Here is a 22,436-nt window from a genome sequence, read left to right as displayed (position 1 = left end):
AAAAAAATTAACTGTAATTATCAGTGAGATTGAAGCTACAAGAATTTTTTTAATATAGTAACTAGTAATTGTTACATTTGAATGCTTAGAGATACTGTCTCCCTGTTCTAGGATCACTGTATTAAAACAACAAAGAAAGTCTTATCATCTTAAGTCATTATGTGATTGTCTTATCTGTAGCACTAAAAACACAGATGTATGCAAAGGTGAATTTAGCAGGCAGATTATGAGCTTCTCCCCTCCTCCCAAACTCTGAAACCTATTCCTGTGAGATAACTCAAGCAGCTGCATCTCCTCCACCCTTGTCTGCACTGCCCTTGGGTTATGAAATTTCATTTAGCATTTTACTACTAGAAACCCAGGTTTTCTCTGACTGAATCGTGTTGAAAGAACAAAGAGAAGAAGAGGAAGCACTTAGTCCAGTTTGCTCTTTTTTGTTATTTCACACTGTTCTTGCTTGGAATAACGACAGACATCTCCTCTTGCATCCTGTCCCTGGCAATTTTCACACTTGACCGTAATTCTAGACTTGATTCTTGTTTTGGATACATACCCCTAATGCATAGCGCTGCTTTATCCTTACCTACAGAATCCTTAAAATTCAGTTCTGTACTGTTCTGTGTAATGTCATAATTTATTCATGTGAACGTAAGACCCCCCCCATTTGGCTTTTTAGGCATTTAGATGGCAAATGAGCTGCTTTCTTCTTTCTCCTAAATATATCTGTGCTTTTCACAAGGAAAGGAGTACACAGAAGGAAGCTTGATGTATTTCTGGAAAAAATTAAACATGAGCATGAAGTCATTGTCTCCTACAAAGACTCTGTGTGTGTATGTGTGTGTACAGTTACTTTTTATTATTCTGTAATTGCTTACTAACAGAGAATGGTCATTCTGAAAAATTCTATTTTTTAAATTAAACTAATTTTTTAAAAATTTTAGATAAAGATCCCAGTCTGCTTCTCATCTTCATTTTTAAATGAAGAGACTATTTGTTATGAATTAAGGGTTTGTATTCTAAATAAGCACCATCCTGTTTGCCTTATAAAACTGAGACCTCCTTCCTCATCTATTATTGAGTACAATGGCGGCAAACTAATCCAGAATAATGCTTATGCGGGCTTTTTCCAGACATATCAGTAAACAAATATTCTTTATTCTTGTTCACAGTATGCATGTTTAATGAAATACCAAAACAGCAAGATGCTCTGGTGCACTTCATTATCTCATGATTTCTCAATGTACAGACTGTCACTGAGCTCTGCTTTGTTTTCTTCTGCTGTATTATCTTTCAGAAGATTATACACACATTATGCAAATGCAAATAAGAGCAGGAGTAATTCAAGAAACCATTTTTATTTTTAAAATAACTTTAAACGTCCAGTGTTTCTAAGCAGTGGTATTTTCTAGCTCTTTATACACTTTTCAGAAACAATCATTTAATTGGAGAAAAATAACTTATTTACATTTGTACTTTATTCTGCAACCATCTGCTTACTTTTTAAAACATCTGACTCAAAGAAGCTGGTCCAATTTTTTCCCACTAAGTTTCAGTCTCTATCCCTTACCTTTAGCTCTTGGTATAAAATTTTGCAACAGTGACTCATTCATCTTACCACTACAACAGCCTGCCCCTACCTTCTTTAGGCCTGTGCTGGCGTGTGAGTTGTTACTAATGGGAAAGTAAGTTATACCCTTTCTGTGCTGGAGTAAATTGACTCCACTTTGATGGCAAGTGAAATCCAAGAAAAAATTCTTACACTTGCCTTCTATAGTGTCCCACATGTATGTTTCCCTTTTTGGAGAGCTCAGCTTCAAGTCTGGGTCAGCAGTATAAAATAATTGGACCTTAATATATTAAGCTTCTGTCTCAGTAACGGAAGAATCCAGTACGGGACTCAACTTACTCAGTTTTCACTTTATAACCAGAGGGCTAAGGGTTTTGGGCCTTTTAAGACATGCTTGTACACTGATACTACACTTTTTAAAAGAAAATACTAAAGTTTTCTGTTAAAGTTAAGAGAAAGAAAAAAAAAATCAACTATGCCCAGTATAATATTGATTTAATATCGAGAGTTAAATTAAATCATATGCGGTTGCATGAATTTACAGTTTTATTTTCCTCTGGGTATATAATCAAAGTGAAATATCCAAACATAGAATTTAGCGAGATATATGAAGTAAAAAGAATTTGAAATCTAATTTTTTTAGATGACAGATAAGCGTCTGCTCTGTTGTATCTCAATATCCTTAATAAAATATTTTAAGAAAAACTATGCTGTACATGCAAAAATGCCCTCTCCACCCCATTCTTCCTCTGGCTTAAAACATTATTTTGAAACTATATAGTTACAAATGAGTGGAACGAGTTTCAGCAAGCAATGCATACCAAAGTTTTGTAGGAGGACCCTGACATTGGTTACTATGCTTTGGAAATGATGAAGCAGAAAATTTTGGGTAATTCCTGAAAAACAAGTAATTTGTTAGAGCAATATTTAATGGTAGTACATTCTTTGGATAACTTCTATTTCAGACTGCATGGAGAGAACTAATTTTCTGTTTTCTCTTTGTTTAACCAAATGGAGTTGTTGTATATGCATGCGTGTTTATATTTTCCAGATATTAGCATCCTAGAATTATTTCACATAGCTGTACGTTAGGAACAAAAAGAGATGACACTGTAGGTGAAAAAGGGAAAGTAGGGATCTTGCATGTGTCTTGACAAACCATGGTCCTAAATTTATGTGCCTGAGATGGCTGGTGGGAAATACACTATGGTGATCTCCCAGGTCCAGAGTTGTCACAGTGCTCTCGCAGCCTTTTTCTTCCAACCTGCAGAAAACCCATTTCTCCACAGCACCCCTCAATTCACAGTTTGACCCATTAACAGAAGATGATCAAAATTAGATTTGCTAAAGATCTACAAATGCTAATAAAGGTTGCTTAGTCAGAGGTTATGTCCTTCCATGCTCTCATTGCTGTGAATCTTCAGTTCCCTATCTGACTTTCCTATCCTGTTCTGCTACTGCTTTCCCCCATTTAAAGCTCCCTAAGTCAGTACATCCCTCCAGGATCCACCACTGTCTCCTCACATTCCTACCAGTTTTGCACTTCAGTCTTTTTTTTCTGTAGGCTTATAGTAACCCTTGCTATTGCCCCATTAGCTGCAATGGCTGCACAAATCCATGCCTTCGTCCAGTTCCTGCCGGGGCCTGGGTAGGATTCCATGAGTAGAAGAAGAAAAGGATGCATCTTTAGTGGTAGAGAGAGGAGGAAGAATAAAGAAAAAGAAGTCGTCAGTGGCCCAATGATGATACAACTGCAATTACACAGATAGGAAAAGAAGAAATGTAATTTATCACATTTGTAGACAAATTTCAGACACAAATAATCTTTTTGTGCCTTGTTGATGAGATTGCCTGTCTCATCAATATGCTGCTGAAATCGTAAGAATGAAGAAAAGCCCTAACCATGCACCAGCATCATAAATTGTAATATGGGTAGTGGGTACGGTGCTTGCAATACCATTAAAAGGTGTGGAGCCTCCTGAAGTCCTGTAGGCAAGCACCCTCAATATTCAGAAATAGAACTTCATTAGAGTATTAAGAGGCAAACTCCAGGAAGGCCCACAACATGCAAATTACAAAAGATTGCCCTTAATAAGATCAAGCTCTCCCAGGGAGTGGAAATGAGACAGAAAAAGTTATAGCTAAGATTAAATATTTTTACAGCCTTACAAGATTAGAATGAAAGTTTTAAAATTTGCTGCTATCAAACAGAAAGAAAAGCCTTTTCTTTCTCTCATATGAAATATGAGCCAACAGGTAAGGAGTTGTTAACCTCTACCATACCAAATACGGATAGAACCATAAAATCTGAAGTCATAATTTCTTAAAGCATAACTTCCCTAAGCTCACAGTGTAGTCTAATTACAGCACAAATTATTGATGGTTTTATCGCTTCATCCTAAATACTATTAAAATTCATTTTAACTATGTGTTAGGAAAACAGAGAAAGAGGGGAAGACAGTTCCTAACATTTGAATGTAAAGTATTAAGTTAGGATTTTATTGTAAGAATACTCCGTATTGCCTTTTCTCTTATCTGGATAAATGTTTCATAATGGAAATCCCTTCTTAATAGTCCTTTAATATGCTAATAAATCTAGAATTAACTTGCACTTTTCAGGAAAAAGAGAAAGAGGTTATTAAAGTCCGGAGCTGCTGCTGCTGTTAAAATCACCTTCTAATTTTCAAGACAAAGTAAGACAAACACATTCAAAAGAAGAGAGAAAAAACCTGAGACTGGAAAAAGTTTCTAAAAATGGTAGTGGTTGGTCATGATGCTATCGCTCAGTTTATCTAGTCTGTCTCAAATTTTACAGTTCCCTTTTCTCCCTGTCTCTTCCTTCTAGTAAACTGTATCTTTAAAATGGTGACAACCCTTAGCTAATTAAAATGTATCTCAGTATTAACTTTTGTGTCCTGTTCTACAGCCTCTTTATTCATATTTTAATTGACATACGATTTTTAGAAGAAGCCTCAAAAGTAAACTCTCATTGATTTTTCAATTAAATAATTTGGTTTTCAGAAGAGTACTTGCCTTTGACTTTTGGTGACTTATTTATAAATCGTGTTACGTAACAAGTGAATTAGACTGTTGGACACAATTCGTGCCTTTCCCAGAAAGTATTGATTCCTGTAACATAACAAGCCAGTCTGAGACCATAAGTATTGGTTACAGAAATTCTCTTGCAATCAGAAACTGCTATGAATTTTTCACTTGTTAATGCAGCTATCACTAGGTCACTCTGCTAAACAGACTCTTCCAAGTTCTTAGTGTATTAACCAACTTCAGGTGTGCATTATCAGACAGCCATGTACTCTTATTTTCGGTAATGCAAGAGTGTGAGCGAAGAACCAGTGAAAAGAGCACTGAGCTTTAGTTTCCAATACAGAGGACGCATATCAAATACAAACATCTGCACCACTGTGTGATTTTTTGTCCTGGAATAAATTCTAGGAAACTGTGCTGCCTTTAGTGACTCAGAATCCGGGGACACTGGAATTCCCCTTTTGGGGAACCCAACCCGACCAGCTCCAGGCAGCAACTGGCCTTCCAGGACCTGCGGCACTGGGCTCAGAATGACAAAATTCTCGGCAATAAAGATGGTGAACTTCCTCATAAAGGCATGCACAGTGCTACCTGGACATTAGTAACTGTCTAGCTGTATGAGCTAAATACATGGGGGCATTTCCACCAGATTTTAAACTTCTGTGCATGTTGATCTATTTAAAAAAGCAAAGAATGATGACAAAGCTCTGAAAACAAGCACAGTTAAGCCCCACTAGTTGCAAATTCAGCCCCAGGTGAATGTGGATCCATGTTCTCATTCTTTCAAATACTTGACTTCCAATGCACGTCTTGCTTATCTCTGCATTGGTGCAGCTGTATGATTTACTACTGGTTTACCCTCTGAGCTTTGCATCTTCATTTGCATGCTCACAGCCTAACACTAGCACCACCTATTTTATTTGAAAATATACCCTGTAGATAACTGCTGCACATCGGTTGAGGGCTGCTACCAGACGCCAGCCTGAGCTGCTGACAGGAGCACTCATCACTCAGACTTCAAGCCAAACGATGCCGAGACCAAACTGACAGTGTGAGGACTAACTGCGCTCGGATGCGAAAGCACTTTTAATCACAGATACGTATTTAACGTTAACGAGTGACAAACCTCCCTGCCCGTGGCGGGGGAGACGGGACAGCCCGAGAGAGCAGCCGGGCGGGTCAGGGTAAGAGTTCGTCACACAACGTCCCTGCCCTGCGGCGTTGGGGGTGGAAGAAGGCGATACGGCACGGAAGCAGGCGAAGCGGGTCAGGGCAGTACTCCCAGCCACGCGAGCCGCTCCCTTCCTCCTCGCCATCAGACCCCTGCAGCGCTCCAACCGCCTCCTACGGAGTGTCTGCCGGCTTTCGCCCTCAGCGACCACAGCTCCTGCCAGTCATAGGAGCAGAGAGGGAATACCCGGTTCTGATTGGCTCAAGTGCCCGCGGCGCCTGGCGATTGGCTGGGGCGTGCCCGCCTGTCGCTCTGGAAGGTTCTTTGCAGGCTGGGAAGTGTCGTCGTTAGGAGCCAAGTCAGAGGGGGGTTGCCTGAGGGTCAGCAAGGTTTAAGCGGTGCTCATCTTGTGCCAGCCTGCCACACCAGATAAGCAAATTTTCTCGGTCCTTTAGAAGGAAACAGGCTAAGCGGATCTTTTCAGTGAGAGCAAACAGCTATTCTGGATTGCTGTGAGGTACTGAAATGCAGAGTCACCATGTGAGCAGCCAGTCGGCATGCTTTTAGTTTCAGAGACAATGGGATAAACTTAATGTCATGAGAATCTAATATTCATGAAGAAGGTTATGGTTAATTGAGGTTGATCAGGTCTCATTTTGTCACAAAAAGTCTGGATTTCTGTCTTTTTTCCTAATGTTTTGCTTCTTGATCTTTGTTGTTAGGTCAGGTCATATCCCCCCCCTTCCCCCCCGCCTTCTCCCATTCTCATAATTCGTTCTCCATAGGCTCCTAGTTGTATAGTATAGTAAACGAATTGCCTGTGTCCAATCCAGAGGCTCTGTCAGCCATTTTATGTCCCTCACTAGAGCTGATCCTTGTATGGTATCTTTTAGTTTGGAGAACGACATCACTTTCTTTTACAGCTTGTGCGTATGATTTTGAAACCCTCTTAGTCTAGTCTATAGTAATATTGGATTAGATTGAATAAAATGTCTTCAAGTATACATACTAATACTGGACTAGACTGAATAAAATTTGTTTATTGGGCATCTTTTCTTCCTTGATCCTTGTCTATTAGCTGTCTAGCTGGTGTTTTTTATTGTCAACCGTACTTAGAGCAGGGCACAAATGCCTAGGTTTGGCACTTTCAAAAACTCACCTTTTTATATTAGATTTAATTTGTAATGTGATTTATTATGCTGAAATGCTCTATAAAGTAGGGATGAGGGAAAGCTCAAAAGAGGAAACTTGACACCAAGTAATTCTGTGAATGTCTGGGTGCTTCTGAGTATATTTGGGTTGAAGTATTTCCATAACAGTCTGTTTCTTTAACTTTCCCCTACTTTTGAGCCTGAGGTTGGCAAAAGTGGCACTTTGTGGTATTTGAAGTGTACTGATGTGATAATGGTTGTATGCTTAAGATCTAAATTTGAATCAGCTATTATGTTAAGGTAGTAGATAGCATGGTTTTATGGAAAACGGTAGTCGTTCTACTGCCTTTTCTTGCTTTATGTAAAAAGCTACCAGCAGCAACACCGGGTTTGAAATTCAGAAGCAAAATGTTATTTCTGTCTGTTAGTACCTAGACTATTCCTTTGGAATATCACCATTAACTCCCATAGCTCTCCTGTTACCTGAGATCTAGGGGCAAACTGAAAGCTCTGGACAAGCTTTTAGGTGGGCCAAGTTCCTGTCAGTACTTCTGCTTAACAGGAATGTGTTTATGACCTTTCACTATTCATTGAACAATTGAGCTAAACGTCAAACCAGATACACTGATCAAAGACTGATACTCAAATGTCTGTCACTAGCTGGACTACTTACTGGGTTTATCTTGCACAAACAACTTAAGGCTGTTGTTTTTCATTAGTTTTCCTGTGCTGTTCAGTACCTGTCACGCTGAAGGTGATCTCTAACACATTTCCTAGTAAGCTCTCTAGGAGAGGAAGGAAAGAAGGGTATAAATAGAATAAATAGCAGAGGTCAAGAAATAAAGACAAAAAATAATCTATCACCAATTATTAATATGGAAGAGATCTCAAACTGACTTTGGTTTGTTGTCATAAAATTACTTCTAGTCTGGTTAGATTAGGCCCATACTTACATTTCTAAAAAGAGTAAAAAAAAAAAAAAAAAATTCAAATCAAAACTTATGTTTATCCCAGAAATGCTTCAGCTTTCCTAAGAAGAATCTTTCCCAATTTGCAGCAGCAAGTTTTAAACACTCTGACTGTCACAGTTGTTTATTTTAATGATTGTTCTTAAATACTTCTTATGGTCTTCTAATGCTCATATTTCTTGTAATGTCTCCTAGAATAACATTTTAAAATAGCTAGAAAAATATAAGATCACAGAGGCATGGATTTGTTATTGAGTATTTTTCCTTTTTCTGCAAACCTAACACTTGCATAATGTTTAATACTGGCTGTGCTCAAATGGAAGAACTGCGTCGATATAAATAAAAGCCATGTTGCATGTTTGTATGCCTCAGCATGTTACAGATTAATCTTCACAGAGAAAACTAACCCCAACAAGATTTCCATTGGATTATGAGAACTGTCATATCTAAGCAGTGATGGAAATAATTGATTAAATTCTAAAGGCACAGGCCAGCATTTGTTTGCAATGGGAACATGAAATCTAAAATAATTTGAAGAGAAGTCTGTTGCTAGCATTAGTCATTATTTAATTTTAAGACCACTAAACTTTCAGCAAAGTATTGTATTTTACAAATGTGTAACTTTAAAATGATCAATGTCAAAAGCAGTGACGATTATGAATTTATTAGCAAAGCTACCATTTTAAGAAATGATAGTGTATAAAGATATGCAGTGCAAATAACTAGTATTCCCATTTAAGATAATTTTCCTTGTGGTCACAAATTACAGTACAGTGCAGTTAGAGTTGTAAATACGCAGCATGTCTAGATACCAGCCATATTTTAAGCTGGAGCCCACGCTGAATGAAAATGTAAACTTGGCTTTACTACTGGTGTGCTATTGAAATAAGATGAAAATCATGCTTTTTGCACATATTTATTAAATGCATTTAATATACACAGATATAGAAATATTACAATGTAAGGCAAAACTCATTACAGCTCATCAAACTTTGCCTGTACTAGCTGTTTTAAATATGCTCCTTCTTGCTAATTTAAGTAATTCGTTATTTAAAAGGTTGGAGAGATAAGCAAATTAAAAATGTTCTTTGTTTCTCCTGTAAGCCTTGCTTAAAATTTAAACAAAAGAAATTCTGTTTTATCCTTGATATCAGATAATATATAATTTATAATAACTTAGGGTTATTAGAATATAAGTAGGTTTGGAAGGACAAATAAATATACTGGTCAGCATTTTTAACATGTCAAACTGTTCAGGGAAGGATATATGAATAAAAATAGAGAGTAGATAAGCTTTTGAAAATTGATAATGCTATCTCAACTTCTGTAGATAGCTAGTACTTAGGTTATCCTAGTATTTCACATTTTGCAGTGATTAGCACAGAAATCATATAGGCTATGTAACTTATGTAGCAAGAGTAAAATAGAAAACCTTTTTTTTAATAAAGTAACACAGAAGAATGTGTCAGCTACTGCTCAGTAACTGATTTTGGTGATTTTTAAATAGTGGTTATCAGAACCAATCAGAACCATTCAGTTGTTGTACCACTGTTTAGAAATTAGACTTTTTATTGTATTTTTTCTACACTTCTGAATCCATACTTTTCATACTTTTTTTCACTGTAGTCTTTCATGTTGCTTATTATAATTGTTCATCCAATTAATATCAGTATTAATAATCATATTGCAAACCTCATGGCACTTACCCCCAAAAAGTGTTACTTTGCTGTGAGTTAGGCAATCTGACTTTATCTGTTACAGAGTTATTAACTAATACTAGAGCAGGCCACGTATGTCTTTCAGACTAGGAAAAACAGGGCCAATTGCAGATTTTCTTCATGCCTCAGAAGTCAATTTTCTTTCACTTATGGAGCAACACTATTAATACATTCTCTGTTCCAAGATACTGTGAAAAATAGGTAAATAATTCATTACCAGAAGACTGAAAGGTAGTGTAGTTGCTGGGACTTCACTCTGCATAGCTCTTGTTTTAGCTTGGTTTTCTTTAGTAACAGTTGAAGTAAGGGCTAAACCAACTGAAGATGAACAGGTATCCTGTTTTTTGGTTTGGTTGTGTTTTTTTTTTTTTTTAAATCTGCTTATTTAGGATTATATAAATGCAAACAGACTTGAATAATGGAAACAATGTCATAATAGAAAATGGGAATAATCTAGTTTTGCTAGTGAATATGTATGGTTATGTAAATGGTTAAATCAATAATAAATTAAAAGTGAAGCCTTAAAGTAGCAACTTGGAAAAGACCCTTAAATTAACACAAAAGGCTGCATAAATAATGTTAGGAACTCAATATGGTTTAGAGCAATTGTAAGTATGATTTCACAGAAGCTTTCATTTTTATGTTCACATTTATTTCACAAGGTTAAGTGAACTGCTGTTGGCACTAACAAAATTAAGTTGCATGAAGGTTTTCTGTAGGAAAAAGCCCTGCTTCCAACAGAACAGAATTTTGTGATGAAAATTTTCTTTTCTATAGAGGCAAAAAGACCATAATTTTTCGGGGGGGGGGGGAAAGTCTCAAAGGCAAACTTGGGGTTTCTTGCTGGAGTGCATGTCCCATTATGTGCCAATGATAAGTAGTCTTATGGTATGCTCATCCTGTTTCGCCTTAATGGAAAGAGAGTTGCACCACAAGAAATGTGGTCTGGCAGAAGAACCCTGAACACATGGCGTAAAGGGAGATTTCTGCATTTCCATTTGTGTGTTTCTGTTTCCAGGCAAGGTGTTTCTTGTCCTTTCTGTTTACCAAGAAGCTAAAAACCGTAACACCCCCCAAAAATGCCCCAACTCCATAGTACTTTTAAAAATGATACGACTTCCATTCAAATTTTGCTCTAGACATGGAAAAAGTACACGGGGTATATATCTGTATGGTAAAAATTCTGCTCAACCTACATATGCAAAGTACAGGCTTGAAGATTTACCATGTTCATAATTCACATCCTTGTTGTGTGTGATGAACCTTTTTCATTGTAGTTTCGATTTGCCAGATGTTCAGCTACCATTTTCCAGGAAAGTAACATTGACTGGGGTTTAAGGAAATGATTAATTCTTCATTTACAGTGTTGGAGAAGGGAAAATATGCAAATGCTCTTAAATAACACTTTCTTACCACACACACAGTTAATTGGATAAAGACATGCTAGTGTGCATATATGATTCTGGGTATGGATGCAGGAGATTAAAAAATTTACAGGTTTTGACCCTGTGTAGTGCTGGTAAAACCCACTCCTCTTACAAATACTCCTACACAAAGCAAGGGAAAGCTATGTACAAGGAATAACTGGTGTTATTTTTGCATTTATTGTGTTTTTTGGAGGACAAGCAAAAGATGATTTGGAGGAACTCAAGGTACCATCTATTTTAATGTCTACAATGAATAGTAATACATAATTACGATAAATAAAGGGGAAGAAATACATAAATACGTATCAAATCCTATTCCTCCAATCTCTTGCTTGATTCACTGCATACTTTCTACCATGCAGCTTCCTGTCATTTTATGTTATTCAGTGTTTACTATGCCCTGACTGACAGTCCCACCTCTCTCAGCCTTTCCTCATGTCGTGGTTTAACCTGTTGGCAACCGAGCACCACACAGCCGCTTGCTCACTCCCCCCTCCCCCCGGTGGGATGGGGGAGAGAATTGGAAGAGCACAAGTGAGAAAAACTTGTGGGTTGAGATAAAAACAGACCCCCCAGCCAGCTTTCCCCCAGTTTATGTACTGAGCATGACGTCACATGGTATGGAATGTCCCTTGGGCCAGTTTGGCTGTGCCCCCCTCCCAGTTTCTTGTGCACCCCCAGCCTTCTCAGTCAGTACAGCATGGGAAGCTGAAAAGTCCTTGACTAGTGTAAGCATTACCTAGCAACAACTAAAACATCGGTGTGTTATCAACTTTGTTCTCATCCTAAATCCAAAACACAGCACTGTACCAGCTACTAGGAAGAAAATTAACTCTATCCCTGCCGAAAGCAGGATACCTCATATGAGAGATGTGCCAGTCTCTTAATAATGTTAGTGGCCCTTTGCTGGACTCTCTCCAGTAGCTCCATCTCTCTCTTGTGCTGTGGAGCCCAGAACAGGACACAGCCCTCCAGCTGTGGCCTCAGCAGTGCTGAGTAGAGGGAAGGGATCACCTCTCTCGACCTGCTGGCAACACCCCTCCTAATGCAGCCCAGGATGCCATTAGCCGCCTTTCCTGCAAGGGCACATTGCTGGCTTGTGTTCAAATAGGTGTCCACCAGGACTCCCAGGTCCTTCTCTGCAAAGTCTTGTATCAATACCTTTTTTATCTACCTATACTTATCTATAATTTATTCTAACATGGCACCTTCAGTTACTGTAAATCTACACAGAGATGAAATCTTATATAATGATTTTTTTAGTTTACGTATCCTGCACCTATGCATGATATATGTACACGTGAGTAATGTTTTCTGCTTGATGTGACAATCCTTACGTAATGAGAAATCTGGAAAGCATAGAATTTCGCTACCTGATTGATAGATGTTTTTAGTGAGACCAGAAAAAATCCTACTGCTTTCTAAACAGAACTGTTGACAGCTTCCTTTCACTTCTAATTTTGTAATCCATTTCTGGATGAGTTTTTTGGAAGAAGTCATTATCTCACATTCCTGGTTTATGTGAAAACCTAACCTGACAATAGAACAGTTTTTAAGAGGTGTCTAATAGTTACTTGTGGGTATGGATTAGTAGTCCCCATTTTTGCCTTTTGTGTTTGTAGCATCTTTTTTTTTCTATTATAACACTTGTTTTCATGGCACTGATAAATATGCAAAGAATTGAGGAAATCTCAGAAAAACTTTCCAATTCATTAAAATATTTAATAACTAATTTGGGTGTGGCTATGATGTAATAGAAAACATTAACATGTGGGCTAGTAATGTAATTTGTCTCAATATATTTTCTTTTTTCTTTCCTTGGCACAATTCCCAGAAAATTATTTTCTCTTTCCAAGTTTTTCGCTCAGTATTTTATTTAAAAAATAAAAAATACTTTAACAAAATCTTTTTGTCTCCTATATTAACCTTTGATTTACTGTCACTTTAAATATTTCCCACTTCTTGGACTCATATTGCCAATTTCTTTCTCTCTTCACGGAGAATATTTTGCAGTTCTTGAGCCTGAGTCCGGGATTACAGAGCAGTAACAGTAAACTATCAATTAAGCTTTCTTTTCTTCTTTTTTTAACAGATGGAGTCCACAGGTTGCAAGTTGTATTTAGTTGCATGGAATAGCCTTGCCTATGTAAAACACAGAGGACAAAATGTTACTTTCTTTTTTTGACTAGCATATGTAGGTAGCTCATCAGTATATACTGAAGTCATCTTGAGCGTCCAACCTGCTTTCACGCAATTATTTTTCTGTTGTCTTAGTTTGCTCTGTAAATAAGGTACTGACATTTAATATTTTTCAAAATGTCCTATCTTAACTGAGAAAGATACCCTTCAATTTTATTTTCTGGCTTTTAAAATATATCTCAGTGGGTTCAGAAAATCCATGTTACAGAAATCATAGGTGTGTCCCAAGCAAGCATAGCATCTGTTTTAGTCAACATGAGCACAAAACAAATGGGAAAAATACGAATCACAAATATGCTATGTACAAATTGGTTGGCACGAAAGTTGATTTGACTAGCTATAGTAGTATATACATGTAAATATTTTAAGTACTGGAAACAGTGGAGCTGTTCCACACTATATGGCACCTCAGGACAATCATACTGAGCTTGACTTTAAACCATTAACTTCCTTTCTTATTTTATCTTTGTTCCAATAAAATACTCCAAGCTTTTAATTTGGCAGGAGGTGGTAAGAGTATCATCATAGAAAGGTCTGGGACAATTGCCTAATATGCATTTCCTTCAGAGTTATGATGCTTAACTTCTTACATTTTTGAACTGTATTAGGAAATTAAATAATTTCTCTTTACCGTTAATGTAAAAGTTCATAGCCCATATCTCTTTGAAACACAATTGTCTGTCTCTGTTTCCAAAGTGCAGATTCAGTAACAAAACAGCTAAAACGCAGCAATATGATTTGCATACTGTAAAAACCTGTAGATGCCACAATGCTGGTACATTACACATTTGATCATCATGGTATGGCAGTTTATTTACGCACTCAGCTTTTAAAAAAACTCCTAAACGTTTTTTGCTGTCTGTTAATAGTTTCCAACTTACATGGATTTTAATAGGCTTTAAAAACTACCCTGAAGGCTGTTGCAATGTTTAGCAAGTAATGAAATAATTCACATTAGTCATGCTTACCATTGAAGTGTTTCGTAAGTTTTGGTAGAAAGAAGCCTTGACAGAAGCAAGCATGTTACAAAAGAAGCAATTAAAACTTCTGCTGAATAGAAGTGTTTGCATTGCTGCCCCTCTCTAATTAATAATCAAGTCAGCAGATGTTCACCTTTCTCTTTTTTTTTTTTTTTTTTTTTGTAGAATTTAGGCAGGAATAAGATGCTTTATGCTTTTCACTTCTGTGAGACTATGTCAGACACCCCATTGCATGCAGATACCGGATAATTTTGAAGCTGGAGATAATACTGGAGTGTGGTTACAATTTGGTATAATAGCTTTGCAGTGTGATGAAAAATGGCCTATAATATATGTAATTTTGAAGTGGATGTACACACTGCTGAAGTTCTATTCAGTTTAATCAGTCAGAAATTTCGCACGCACACCACCTGATCATTAGTATATTTAATACTGTCACCATAGAGCTAGAGGACTTGTATTTATGCTATCTGGATTACTACCTAATACACCCCACATTCTATCTAATACACTGTATAGGAGACAGTATTTCTCATGTCTTGAGTTGTCTAGTATTGCTTAATTAAGATACTGATGCACAATTTCATATTAAAGGTATTAAACAACTTGGATAGCTATATAATCCTGAGAATTTCCATAATAATTTATACTGAGTTCTGGTTGGACACCATGCTGAACAGCACAACTCAGATGATTGTAAATACCTGTGTTTTAGGCATATCAGTATAATAGCTAAGCAAAGTAGTTTTATAGAAGAGATAATATCTTTTATTAGAAAAACTTGGAGGAGGGAGGAAGAGATAGTAAAGGATTTGGGGTACACAAGTTGATTATACAAGAAGGTAGATAATAAGTAGTGTTGCATACTTACCTCATATCCTCTTTTTTCATCATATTAGTAGGTCAAACTTGATATATTTATAAAATTTTCAAGTTTTGAAATGGTGAAGCACCTATTAGAAGACAAAAAATGCACTACAATCAGTAATAATACCTGTTGTAATTGTATTAAAAACAGAAAAAGTAACAGATTATTTATTTTATTTAATACTTTACAGAGATACCAATGTGTTTGCTTGCCTGGATGGGAAGGAACATTTTGTGAATACGAATCAAATGAATGTAATTCAGAGCCTTGTAAAAATAATGGCACCTGTATGGATCTTTTCAACAGCTATCGGTAAGTGTTGCTTCTTCTCACTATATAATGATGTTCCAGGAATGACAGACTTATGCATCAAGTTATTCTTTCATTTCTCAGCTTGGGGAATGGAATGTTATTACACGAAGACGAGCAAACAACTTGTGTCATGGATATGCTGCTTCACTGCACATTGATTTGAAGTCAGCAGACATAATTAATTGTAGAAGGAAAATTTAAAAAATGCATCAATTCAAAACACTTAGCAAGTAATCTAATCTGGAACTGTGTTTTGTCAAAGAAAATACAGGATCTCTTTCTGTCATATATGCCCTATAAGCACAGGAGATGCTTTAAGAGTAAAAGTAGTGGGAGTGGACATAGTTGTACAATTTAGATGAAGAGATTATATCATTGCTGCCACCTTGTGGCTTAAAATGACAACAAAATAGTAATTTAACTAAAATTTACAGCCACACTGGGAGAAAGCATGAGGATTTGACACTAACCGTATTATTTTTTACTCAAAACCCAATCATGCATGCATTTATGATTTAAAAATTATTTTGTTTCAGTAGTATGAGTATAAGGACTCCATAAACAAATAGCAATCAGCTTCTGTTATTTGTAGTCAGGGTTTACCTATATTATGATGTCAATACTAGAACAGTCCTGTATCTGAATGTAAACTCTTAATAGATACTGATATAGCTGCATAAAGAACACAATGTAATGACTGTACACAGTACACAGTGTAGTTGTTGTGCAGTGAGTATATGCCTGGTAATAGAGGCATTAATCAGAAAGAAAACCTACCACAGTTGAAAACAGACAAACGATTCCCCAAATAGCCAAAGATAAACTAAACTAAGTTAAATAAAATATTTATTATAATATAACGTAATATAATTTTTTGCATTAGTTTATGTCCAGAATTCAGCTGAAATACTTTGCGTTATCCTAGAGCTGCATTTTTATGTAGTATTAGATGTGCTATTTTGCTAAATTTTTTTCAGTCCAATAACAGAAAAAGAGTCTAGTGAGGTTGAGAAAATTTGTTAAAGTATTTTTAATTGCTTTTTTCACTTTTTTAAGTCTGTTGGGACATAAAACAATTTGTTAAAGATTTTTTTATTTTTGTAGTTTTTTATTTTTGTAGTTCTTATTTTTGTGAAGTTTGTAGTTCTTTGTAGTCTACTAACAAAAAATAATCTTATAACTGCATACTGTTTATGTCTCATCAGCTGTTACATCATGGCAATTTGAATTCTTACATGATATAATGGATTGTATAGGCAAATGTACAGTTTCACCATCCTCAAGGACAATTCTAGGTGCATGAATATTTTGCAACCATGTATCATTACCTATCCTTACATTTTACCTATTTTTTCAGCCTCTGGAAGCATTATATATATTGCAGAAGGTTACATGGCTTCTCTTGATTTTGTTCATAGCTGGGTTAACAACGTATGAGCAAATCCAAGGACTCCCTATTGTTTAATGAGAAAAAAAACGCTCAAAAAGTACTTTTTCTGGATTTGGCAAATGCTGAACTGTTACAGGAAATGTTTACAAGAGAATTGGTTTGACCTGTAAGCACCACACATATTTTTCCTCAGAGCTCTTTGTCCTAGTTGACATAACAGAGCAGGAAAATTAGACTTATCATTGAATCATCATATACAAGCGTCATGATAAGCCAAACACAACTTTTTCATAGATACCTGTAGTTGAAACTGGGAGTCTAAGACTTGGCAACCACAAGGAATATGAGTCTAGACCAATGTTTTTGTTGTATAATCTAAAGCAATTTCATTTCAATCATTAGAGTTGTCCTAGTTTATACTCACAGATGTTACAAGACATTCTGCTTTTTTTCACAATTACTGTTACTTAGTATCAAAAAAGTGTTGGTTTCTATTACCTCTGTTAACACTTTTCTCTTAAAAACTACAGCAACAAGACAAAGCATTCATCTCATGGTAGCTGAGCAGTTGCAGTGACTCGTATGTGATCCTGAGGACATCCAGACATATCTTTAAAATTAAATGTAGTCTTTAAAACAGGATAACTGGATTCTAACTGCCTAATAGAAAAGGTCATGAGCATTCTTGAGCTGTGCCTAGCCATTGTTTTGGACAAGCACTAGTTGGTCTGGACTAAAGTCAGGCCAGGAACTGCTTTGAGAATGCGACAGTGATAAACAATGCAGTTTCCTTGCCTGTGGCCATGTTCTGGCACTGTTTATTTTCCTGGTGTAAGTTTAGCTGCTGGCAATGATACTTAGAATTTTCTGAATTTCTTCAAAGTTGGCCACACCACTGCTGGTACTTGATATCACTTCTAATTTAAATAATGTAACAAATGGATAACACAGCTTTCTTTTATGCCTTTGATAATACTCATTAGTTTACTTTCTCTTAAGTATTTGCAGATCCATCTGAAAATATCGGTTCTCGAAAAACTAGGTAATTTATTGTGCAACAGCATAAAAAATACATTTTTGTATAGGAAAAAATCCAGAAAAGAATATAATACAAAAGGGAATATTTTTGTACCAAGTTTCAAATCTGTAATAATGAGAATAATAATAGAAACCATAATTACTAATTAAAAATTTCTCTTTTAAGTTCATTTATTTATCTGGTGCTATTGCAACTTGTGTCATGGATATGCTGCTTCACTGCACATTGATTTAGAGTCAGCAGACATAATTAATTGTAGAAGGAAAATTTAAAATGCATCAATTCAAAACACTTAGCAAGTAATCTAATCTGGAACTGTGTTTTGTCAAAGAAAATACAGGATCTCTTTCTGTCATATATGCCCTATAAGCACAGGAGATGCTTTAAGAGTAAAAGTAGTGGGAGTGGACATAGTTGTACAATTTAGATGAAGAGATTATATCATTGCTGCCACCTTGTGGCTTAAAATGACAACAAAATAGTAATTTAACTAAAATTCCCAGCCACACTGGGAGAAAGCATGAGGATTTGACACTAACCGTATTATTTTTTACTCAAAACCCAATCATGCATGCATTTATGATTTAAAAATTATTTTGTTTCAGTAGTATGAGTATAAGGACTCCATAAACAAATAGCAATCAGCTTCTGTTATTTGTAGTCAGGGTTTACCTATATTATGATGTCAATACTAGAACAGTCCTGTATCTGAATGTAAACTCTTAATAGATACTGATATAGCTGCATAAAGAACACAATGTAATGACTGTACACAGTACACAGTGTAGTTGTTGTGCAGTGAGTATATGCCTGGTAATAGAGGCATTAATCAGAAAGAAAACCTACCACAGTTGAAAACAGACAAACGATTCCCCAAATAGCCAAAGACAAACTAAACTAAGTTAAATAAAATATTTATTATAATATAACGTAATATAATTTTTTGCATTAGTTTATGTCCAGAATTCAGCTGAAATACTTTGCGTTATCCTAGAGCTGCATTTTTATGTAGTATTAGATGTGCTATTTTGCTAAATTTTTTTCAGTCCAATAACAGAAAAAGAGTCTAGTGAGGTTGAGAAAATTTGTTAAAGTATTTTTAATTGCTTTTTTCACTTTTTTAAGTCTGTTGGGACATAAATTTTGCATTAGTTTATGTCCAGAATTCAGCTGAAATACTTTGCGTTATCCTAGAGCTGCATTTTTATGTAGTATTAGATGTGCTATTTTGCTAAATTTTTTTCAGTCCAATAACAGAAAAAGAGTCTAGTGAGGTTGAGAAAATTTGTTAAAGTATTTTTAATTGCTTTTTTCACTTTTTTAAGTCTGTTGGCTCATAAAACAATTTGTTAAAGATTTTTTTATTTTTGTAGTTTTTTATTTTTGTAGTTCTTATTTTTGTGAAGTTTGTAGTTCTTTGTAGTCTACTAACAAAAAATAATCTTATAACTGCATACTGTTTATGTCTCATCAGCTGTTACATCATGGCAATTTGAATTCTTACATGATATAATGGATTGTATAGGCAAATGTACAGTTTCACCATCCTCAAGGACAATTCTAGGTGCATGAATATTTTGCAACCATGTATCATTACCTATCCTTACATTTTACCTATTTTTTCAGCCTCTGGAAGCATTATATATATTGCAGAAGGTTACATGGCTTCTCTTGATTTTGTTCATAGCTGGGTTAACAACGTATGAGCAAATCCAAGGACTCCCTATTGTTTAATGAGAAAAAAAACGCTCAAAAAGTACTTTTTCTGGATTTGGCAAATGCTGAACTGTTACAGGAAATGTTTACAAGAGAATTGGTTTGACCTGTAAGCACCACACATATTTTTCCTCAGAGCTCTTTGTCCTAGTTGACATAACAGAGCAGGAAAATTAGACTTATCATTGAATCATCATATACAAGCGTCATGATAAGCCAAACACAACTTTTTCATAGATACCTGTAGTTGAAACTGGGAGTCTAAGACTTGGCAACCACAAGGAATATGAGTCTAGACCAATGTTTTTGTTGTATAATCTAAAGCAATTTCATTTCAATCATTAGAGTTGTCCTAGTTTATACTCACAGATGTTACAAGACATTCTGCTTTTTTTCACAATTACTGTTACTTAGTATCAAAAAAGTGTTGGTTTCTATTACCTCTGTTAACACTTTTCTCTTAAAAACTACAGCAACAAGACAAAGCATTCATCTCATGGTAGCTGAGCAGTTGCAGTGACTCGTATGTGATCCTGAGGACATCCAGACATATCTTTAAAATTAAATGTAGTCTTTAAAACAGGATAACTGGATTCTAACTGCCTAATAGAAAAGGTCATGAGCATTCTTGAGCTGTGCCTAGCCATTGTTTTGGACAAGCACTAGTTGGTCTGGACTAAAGTCAGGCCAGGAACTGCTTTGAGAATGCGACAGTGATAAACAATGCAGTTTCCTTGCCTGTGGCCATGTTCTGGCACTGTTTATTTTCCTGGTGTAAGTTTAGCTGCTGGCAATGATACTTAGAATTTTCTGAATTTCTTCAAAGTTGGCCACACCACTGCTGGTACTTGATATCACTTCTAATTTAAATAATGTAACAAATGGATAACACAGCTTTCTTTTATGCCTTTGATAATACTCATTAGTTTACTTTCTCTTAAGTATTTGCAGATCCATCTGTAAATATCAGTTCTCGAAAAACTAGGTAATTTATTGTGCAACAGCATAAAAAATACATTTTTGTATAGGAAAAAATCCAGAAAAGAATATAATACAAAAGGGAATATTTTTGTACCAAGTTTCAAATCTGTAATAATGAGAATAATAATAGAAACCATAATTACTAATTAAAAATTTCTCTTTTAAGTTCATTTATTTATCTGGTGCTATTCATTTTTGAATCTTGATATGAAAACTTGCTGCCAAAACTGAAGGATCAACAAGTATGCCAGAACTGAATGGTTTTCTTTATGGTTTTCTGTCATAGGAAAATAAGTCACATGCTGACAGAAGGAAAAATAAAAGCCTTCTCAGTTGCATATTTTTACTTTAAAAAATGAGAATAAGAAGTTTAGAATAAGAAAGATACTGAATCAATAGTTAAGCTTGAATTGTTAAATGTGAATAATTTGTTACATAATTCCTGTTTCATTCCAGTTAATTTTGGTTCAGCTGATAAACTAAGAAATTTCTTTTTCTCCCTTCTCACTTTTCAGTTTGGCACATGACACAGCAAAGAAATGAATTTAGAATAGTTTCATGCATATATTTCCAGTACGCTGTGAACCTCACTCTAATTCTCATGATGGCATAATCTCTCAAATTATGTCTCTGAACATTTATAGACAGATGCCTCTATTATCAGCTGAATTCCCTATTTCTCCGCTATCCTATTCTATTATCTCTCCTGATACTTCTAAGGTTTTGCCCTAATAACATCAAATCCTAATTAAAGCCCTCGTGTCTCCTTTGCTGTTAACCAGCTTACAGGCAAACTTTAAGTGAAAATGTCTTCAACTCTCCTTGCAAAATAATAGGCAACATAGTTTTATGGATGAACCGGTGTTTCTAATGATGTAGAATAGTTTGGAACTTGGCTGTAATCATTATGACGTTAGAACTTGGAGAATTAACCAAGTGTCTTTCCAAAGTACTCAATTCTTTCTGTATATCCACATTGAATCCCACAGATTCATGCTATTTGCCATTTTGTCAGTATTCATTGTTGAGGTTGTTACAAAGAATAAAGATGGTAAGTGTGTTGTTGCTGCTTTTCTTTTTATAACATACCAATGGACTTCTCCATACTAAACAGGAAATTAGACTTACTTCACTATATTTCCTTATGCCATCTATTGATTTTGTATTCTTTATAACAGTTTTAGTATTTGCTTCAGTAGAGTAGAGAAAAGTTACCCTTTGTCAGCGGTTGAATCCATCCACTAAGATACCATTTTATAATCTCTGTGTAAACTGAAGTGCAGTTCTATTTTTATACCTGTAGTTTATCCTTTTTCCGCTTTGTTACTTTTTTGTTTAACATTTTCGTTTTTAAAAAACTTAAAAAAAATACAGAGTAGTCATCCTTAAAGTATCTTGATTCACTGATTGGGACTCATGCTGACTGTGTTAGTCAGTCTAACAGTGCCAGTCCTTAGCACCAAAGCTCTATCCAGAATGTTTACTCCCTATGACTTTACTATGAAGTATAAATTCCTTTCATTGTAACTTCATTAAAGATAAGTTTGTTGCAAATGAATCTATAGATACATGTATCAGTTAGGAAATTAGTGATCTCTGTGATGGGGAATATTTAAAAAGACTGACAAACTATGCACGTTCCAAACTTCAGAATGACTCTGTACTGGATTGCTGATACTCATTAACATTACACATTGCTAAAGGTTAATTCTTAATCACTGTTAATCATTATCGTTGCATGTACAACACCATTAGTCCTTACCGTTAATAACTTTACAAACGAGTATTATTTATATATTTATATTTGTATATTTATTTATCATTTATGTTTCTATAATCATGCAATACTATGGAACTGATGCTGTTTAGTTAGCACTGCTGGCTGTGGCTGGTGGGTGGGTGTT

General features: G+C 35.6%; 1 protein-coding gene across 1 annotated transcript in view; it reads left to right on the top strand.

Moving 5' to 3' along the window:
• LOC103893362 (protein eyes shut homolog) overlaps positions 1-22,436 on the top strand; it is a 949,231-nt gene that overhangs the window by 419,986 nt on the left and 506,809 nt on the right. Inside the window, 1 exon segment of the mRNA XM_019470252.1 lies at positions 15,285-15,406. Within this exon segment, the coding sequence (XP_019325797.1) occupies positions 15,285-15,406 (122 nt within the window).

This window comes from Aptenodytes forsteri, unplaced genomic scaffold (genome assembly GCF_000699145.1).
Source record: "Aptenodytes forsteri isolate BGI_AS27 unplaced genomic scaffold, ASM69914v1 Scaffold414, whole genome shotgun sequence".
In the NCBI taxonomy this organism is placed as follows: Eukaryota; Metazoa; Chordata; class Aves; order Sphenisciformes; family Spheniscidae; genus Aptenodytes; species Aptenodytes forsteri.
This window is presented reverse-complemented; position numbering and strand designations above follow the sequence as displayed.